Source organism: Hippopotamus amphibius, chromosome 2, assembly GCF_030028045.1.
Source record: "Hippopotamus amphibius kiboko isolate mHipAmp2 chromosome 2, mHipAmp2.hap2, whole genome shotgun sequence".
In the NCBI taxonomy this organism is placed as follows: Eukaryota; Metazoa; Chordata; class Mammalia; order Artiodactyla; family Hippopotamidae; genus Hippopotamus; species Hippopotamus amphibius.
Window position 1 is genome coordinate 190,910,021 of NC_080187.1, and position 7,442 is coordinate 190,917,462.

At 39.0% G+C, this 7,442-nt stretch overlaps 1 protein-coding gene across 2 annotated transcripts in view; it reads right to left on the reverse strand.

Moving 5' to 3' along the window:
* The window catches only part of MYEF2 (myelin expression factor 2), a 32,029-nt gene extending 26,412 nt beyond the window's left edge, over positions 1-5,617 (reverse strand). For both annotated transcript variants that reach the window (XM_057722638.1, XM_057722637.1), the window contains exons 1-2: positions 5,343-5,617; positions 239-447 (exon numbers count right to left, since the gene is read on the reverse strand). In XM_057722638.1, coding sequence (XP_057578621.1) covers positions 239-447; positions 5,343-5,503 — 370 coding nt within the window. In that variant the 5' untranslated portion in view covers positions 5,504-5,617. The remainder of the gene's footprint in view (positions 1-238; positions 448-5,342) is intronic.
* Positions 5,618-7,442: the final 1,825 nt, after the last annotated feature.

Here is a 7,442-nt window from a genome sequence, read left to right on the forward strand (position 1 = left end):
TACCCCACTAAAATGGAAAAAAAAAAAAAAAAACCACCTTCATTTATCCATACATACTACCTTGTAATGAAATTGTGTGAAGCGAAAGAAGAGGAAAAGATTAATTTATGTGTCAAGAAATAAACAAAAATCAATTTTTTGAGTCTGTGTGGCTAAGAGGAATAAAAACCGTATGCTTAGCTCCCTCCCCATTCTATAAGATTATCATCCAACAATGGGTTTATCAAAAAACAGTTACCTTTTTCTCTCATTAGATCTTTAATGGCTTGCCATTTCATGTCATAGGGGATGTTGCTAATAAAAACTCTGTTACGATTTGGACCCTTCTTTTCTCCAGTGCCTGAATTCTTGTCTTTTGAGTAAGGATGAAATCTACTGGCCTTCTTATTTCCTGTAGATTTTTCTTTTAATTCAGATTTCTCTTCTTTGACTGATTCATCATTCTCCCTGTGAATTAAAAATAAAACAAAAAACAGAACAACAAAAAGAAAACCTCAGGGGTGCTTCCAATAATGGAAGTCTACATTAAACATATATTTCATATTTATCACTTTACTTCACAAAATTCTCCCCTAAGTTAGACCTCAGCAAAACAGCTGGAGAGTCAACCTTCTGGCTCTATAATTACCCAACATCTTTTTGAAGTAATGATTTGGGCATATTACTAAAGTTCTCATTTAACAACCCTCCTTTTTTCCCATATTAAATAACTGCAGCATTCAAACAAACCCAGTTTTTCCCATCATACTACTTAGTAAACGTTATTAGAACCTAATAAGAGGGGAAAATAGGTGATTTTATTCCTAAAGTATATTAAAACTGCCACCTTTAATGGAGAATTAACTTTCTGGGCCTCATTCAGAGCTTTAAAAAAATTAATTTACAAAATGACACCCTGAAAAAGTTCCTCTCTTAAAGGTTAACTGTTTCCTCCCAGAACTCTTCCATTGCTTAAAAACACAATTAAAAGTTATATCTATATACTCCCATATGACTCTCATTTTTGTCTTTTCTCAATTTTGATCAACACAGAAAAATGATAAGGTATCCTACTATTTTCATGCTTAACATTATCTGTTTTAACCTGTAAACTAGGATAGGGTACTTCATAGAAACATGCCATTTTTATTAGTAGTATTATCTATAATGGTGGGATGAGATGGAGAAGGAAAGCAGTACTTAAATGCAACATGAATCAGAATTTTATAAATCTACTTTTTAATGAGGCCCTAGCTGGAAAAATAATTTATAAGACTGTAATCACATTACAACTATATGATGCTATCCCACCAAGCATGTATAACATGTAAGTATCCACTTAAAGTAAATCCTAAGATAAAAATCTGGATATACATTTTAAAAATGCAATTTAATTTTCAAAAGTAATTTATTTTTAACAGAACAATAGATTTAAGTCACTAATTACCCTAGTGAATTTAAAACTAATTAAAACTTCAATTTTAAAGCAACTTTTCACAAACATACACTAAGAAAAATCTCTGGGAATGACGTCAAGGAATCTAAATCTTTTAAAGCTTCCTAGATTATTCGGATAAACAATCAGGTTTCATAATCCAGGCTCTATATTATCTTCTAAGCCAAGAGACTGTGGGAATCTATACATTGCAGTGCTCCACACACACCTCTCATTGCAGTCACTTGTTCCACAATATATCAAACTTTTCAGACACTGCTCTTCTGATCAGGTAACAACACAGCTATAAATATAATATGTAAAACTTTATGAGAACAAAAACGATCTACACTGGTATCACCATCACCTAGCATGGTAACGTGCTTAATAAATATTAATTTTTGAATGAATAAATAGTCAATTAAGAACGCATATTCACCTGAGCACAGATAATGCTACTGTCTGCCAGAAAAACTGCTAAAATCAAGGGAGACACATTAGGACCAAACATGCTTTGCCACCTCTTCAGACCTTGACAGGGACACCTTCACTATCAAATATCTTCCGTCATCAGTAATGGCATGCCTAGAAGTGGTCTTCTCAACTGTCCAACTCTAGCAAGTACCTACCTGTCTGAACAGAGTGGCACTCCTGTAAATAGCAGCAAGCAGCCAAAAGCCACAGAGCACTTTTCTCTGGTTTCTGGGTACAATAGATACAAAAACAAACCCTTCTTTTTAATCCCCCAAAGAACCTATTCACACAATAGGCTGAATTCAGTGAATGTTTTTAAAATAACTAAGTCTATGTTCAGGTGAGCAGACATATATACAGTTGCTCTCCAAATACCCCGTCCCCTGCCTATTTTCTTCCTAGATGAAACCAACTGTGAAAATCATACACAGTTTTGAAGTACTCGCTATGGTCTTTTATTCTCACATGGATGTTGAAGCTTACAACAATCTGACAATTTCATTAAAAAGTAGTAATGTTATTATATAGGATATGCTCTTTATTACTCAAGGGATGACCAGAGGGAGAGATTTCTTCAAGTTTTCCCCAATTAGTGGCATCTTAAAGATACTGCCAAACTGCTCATCTACAATGCACCAATTAAGATTACTATGGAAGGTAGATCAGTTTAGTTGCTAGAGGTATGGTCTAATCATTAAGAAAGTGAATTACAATTACTCAATTTCCGAACTCATTTCTATGTCATAAATACACTATGGGAAAGACAGTAAAGATATATGTGAAAACTCTTAGGGAAATGATGCTACATAATATCAAAATATTGGCACTACATCCAGAATTCCAAAACTATTCATCTAAGCAATCTTCCTTTTAATGTACTTGAAATAAAGACTGTGATGATTCTAAGTCACAAAAACATTACCCAAATTAACCTCAATTTCTGAAAAATCAGTCTCCAATATTAAGTGAGGACACGTGGCTTTAATAGGTGATTTAAAAAGCATAATGCTATACCATGAGATCCAAAATTAAGCCTAGTTCCATTCTTTACTCCTAATATGATAAAAAAAAAAAACTACTCTACTTCAAACACTACACCTTGCACCAATGCTTAATATTTTATACAAGCTCCATAATGTAACTCTCAATCTCCATATGCTCCAAGGTGTTACTTAGTCACACATGAATAATGAAGAGTTATAACAATAGTGCTATTTTTCCTCCCATTCACTTAGGAAAAGGAAAGCTAGTATACTATTTTGGCAAAAAGAAAGACTAGACCTAGGGAAACATTTTTAATTTCTTGTCAAAAGATGAATATGCCAAATAAATCCTCTGTATGTGAGTTTCATGACCATAAAAGTTCACGTCTGCATTTCTTAAACGTTTACTGGGCCTTTTTAAACATAAGGACTTAGGAATTATAAAGAGGAGTAAGACACAGCTGTCTCCGACATAGCTGCCTCCATCCTCAATTACTATGGATTAACCTCAGTAGAAATCGTTTCAGTCTTGATGACAAACAGCACTCTGTTCACTTCTAAGCAACATATATTTTAAGACAATATTTGGTAATTTTTATCACCTCTATGAATTTTTATCATTAAAAATATATGGTGAATCAAATCAAGGTTTATGTGTTGGGTTGTAAACTACTCCAGTTGTTGCCCAGGATCAAAAAAATGTTGTTAGATTGATGCAGGTAAACGTCCCTAGTTATTCAGTGTAAGGGACTCATGATAGACTGTTACATATTCTTAAAGAATAGACAGTACAAGAAACCCCTGATAGTAAACTGGCTTCTTTACTCAACTGGGAAAAGAGGAAGGGAGAAAGATGAATTCTAAGCAATATGAAAAGAACTTGCATTCATATTACTGGTAACATTTCTTCACCTTATATTTTCCTCTTCCTCAATCAGAAGTGAAAGGGATTCTTTTCCCACTTCTGTTCTCTTCTGTCTAGCTAAACCCCAATGAGACTTTAAAAGGGATTAGAGCCTTTTAGATCTAATGGAGGTTTAGATACCAGCTTTATCTGTACCAAGACTATTACACTAATCATACCCAAGCATAGTAGGGCTTCTCCACATAACTCAAGGCTGTACTTTTTGTTCAGGTGGCAGGCCCATATTTAGATATAAACAAAATGCTTTTTATCATTCCACTGGTTTTCATTTGTATTTATAATGCCAAATCCCTGAAAGCCCACACTTTGGCAGGCAGGGTAGAAAGTGCTTCACTCACTTTCTGGGTCTTCAGTTACTAAGTGCACCAGGTTTCACCTTTATTTTGCCTAGAAGATACTGCCTATCCTATTCACATCTAACTGAGAGCAAGAGTGCATAACGGGGCTGAGAGACCTACCTTATCTTATCTGCAGTCACCCTTAAACAGACTGGTCCAGGTCTTACCATACTGTTCCAAACATTCTTATACAAAAGAAAAGTAACATTTACCTTCCTATTTTAGTCTGAGCATTATGTTCACTACTTTCTACTAAATTTAGTGTTTTCACTAAACTATTAACATACTTGCAACTTCAGATTTGAAGAGCTGGGCACGTGCAAATCAAATGCCTGACTTCATATTCCCCCTATGTAACAAGAACAAAGGAGAGCACAGTATTCCCTTTCAACTATAAATTATTACGGATTCTAGTCGACTACATTCTTTATCCGCACTGATGGCTGCTGCAATCTTAAAAGCAGTGCATTTTCTTCAACTAAAAAAGATCTTTCTTTACCTTTTTACCAAAATTAAGATCCTACCATCCAGCGTTTAGATTTTTTTTTTTTTAAAGCCTGCGTGGCTGACAAACATGGGGAGGGGGTTGGGGGGGGCGGAGCAAGGCACCAGGCACAGTTCCCTTTTTAAAGCACCTCTTATCGATTCAAGGGTAACACAAAGGATTCAGTCTCACAGCATATTACTAAACTTCCTCTCGGTGTGTATCAGTCAAGAAATGAATACATAGTTTAGAAAACAACAAGACTGAACTTATAAAGCTCAGAAGGAGGCCGGGGAGATGGGGGGATGTTCCTTTTACAAACGTTCTCGGTGGTTAAGAGGAAATGTCCGATGATGTCATCCCTAGTTACTCCCTAGTGATGAACACCAACCACTGGCCTTTAAAGGGGGGACCATTTTCCTGCAAACCATGGCGGCCGCCGAGCTCTGCTGAAAGGTTCTTCATCCGAAGTCAGGGAAGAGGGGGTGACTCGCGGCCTTGGGCCAGAAGCAGGGGAGGCGCGCCAGCCCCCAGGCCCACACCCGGGATTCCCCGGGTCGGGGCGGGCGGGAAGGATCCGGGAGAGGGCCGGCTGCACCTGCACCTCCCGCCGCCCACGGCCCGGGAACGGTTATCCCCCATCAAGGCTGAGCTCGGTGTGAGGCCCCCCAGGTCGACTTCCCGCCCCCCACCTCGTCCCGGTCCCCGGAGGAAAAGACAATACATTTTAACGCCATTGGAGCTGCTGCTGTGCTGCGGCGGCTGCTTCTCCTGCTCAGGCGGATGAGGTTCTCGCCGGGGCTCGCCCGGCGGCTCCGCGGGCTGCCGATGCGGGCTGTCGTCGCCAGCGGCCCTAAGCACCTCGGGCTTGTCGGCATCCGCCATCCCGCTGCCACGGCCTCCGCCTCCGCCGCCTGCGCCGAGGGGCTCCGAGCGCGACAATGGCGGCAGCGGGGAAAGCGGTAACGGATCCCGATTTGAAAAGGCCCGGAGCGCTCAGTTGCCCGGATCTCGCGAGAACCGGTCGGGGCTGGGAGACTGGGAGATGGTGTGAGCTGGTGGGAAGGGGGGTGGGGGCGGGGAGTGCGGGGGGAGGGGAGGGATGGGGTGGCGGGTCAGAGCCGCCATGGCCGTAGTCGGCCCTGCTCCAGCCCTGGGAGGGCTTGATTTGTCCAGAAGCCCCTCGTGGGGCCGTGTTCTGACCACCAGCCCCCTCTGTCGTTTGGCACCCAATGGGGTCTTCGCTTACAAAAGTTGGCTCTGGGTGTTAGAAATCCCTAGAGCTCTGAAACCCAGACTATTCTAATCATCCCGTGTAAGGGCAGGTTAGGTTAGAGTAGCACACACCGCTTTGCATCTTGAAAAACGTCTGCAAATCTTCAGATTCCCCTTAGAAATCCTTTGAAAAATGCAAATAAATCACTTGCCACTTCAATGCCTACGCACCCTGTGGACAGTCAATAAATAGTTATTGATGACTGATTGCACTTCCCCAAAATGAATGGCTTTGAATTTCTTTGAGTTCTGGTTGTTCTTGAGAATAAGGCTATGAGTTTACAGAAAGAAGACTAAAGTTTTTAACTCTCCAGGCAGCAATCAATGAGGAGAATCTATACTTTTCATAAGAAATCTTCTACTAGATTGGCCAATAATGGACATTTTGGTTTCAGGTTGTGTTTATTATATGCTGATGGAAATTATATTTGAAGTAGTTATAGGCTCTCAAACAAATTTAATTACCGTATGGAGTTTTAAAATATAATCATAGATTTTTTTCCTCTAAGTATGAAAAAGAAACCCATTAAACTTAATCAACTCCTAACTTGGAAGTACTATTGAATACAATAATATTTCACGTTGAAATAACCTTTTTCAGTTGAAAAGTTTAAAGACCTTACCGAATCTTTCTTTTCATAAAGAGGCAAACCTGTATGATTTACAGGCTTTGGAGAATATCATGCATATAGCAGTAAAGCTGTAGTTAGCAACTGATACTCCTGTAATACATCATTTCCTCAATTTCCCCCATTCTTTGACATTTCAATGTGTAGGTTTTTTCCTTCAACTAAAAACTACCATAAAACATCCATTCCTGTGCCAGAAGAGCTGAACTACTTCATCAAACACACACACATAAGAATCAGAACAATTTTAATCATGATGAGTACACTTGGTAAAATACTGCTGTTTAGGGTACCACTGACTGTTTCATAAACACAACACAGACCTTTGTAGTTGCTGCATGAATTATTTCTCCTCAGTCAATCCCCTAGGATTTAGTATTTGGAGTAGCGGAAAGGGCATTGGATTTTGACACAAAAAACCTGGGTTAGAACCCCAGCTCTGCCACTTTCTGCCTGTAACTCCTTGGGCAAGTCACTTAACTTCTCAATCTTTCCATAATAATCAATCTTTCCATAATAAATAAGGATAATAATACCCACCTAGCAAGATTAAGATGAGGATTTAAAGAAAGCACTTTATGTAGGGCAGAGTGCTATATGAGTATAAAGTAGTATTACAATTCCCTATCTCCAAACTGAGCAGGGTTTTAGTCAAAGAGAAGTCAGGTGATATTCATAAAACTGAATTGTAGGTACTTTCAAAACATTCATCAGTCTCTGTTATTCTCTGGCTATTGTTGAATTTAAGATAAAAATGTAACCCTGCAGTCTCTAATATAGTATATTCTTGCAAAATCTTTCAATAGATTCAATTTGGTATTTTTTAAGAGGCCTTTATGCTTAAAACAGAGTAGTACGCACGTGAGGAATACAAAAATGACTACAGCCTATTCTATTGGAAGAGAACATTTATAAAAAGC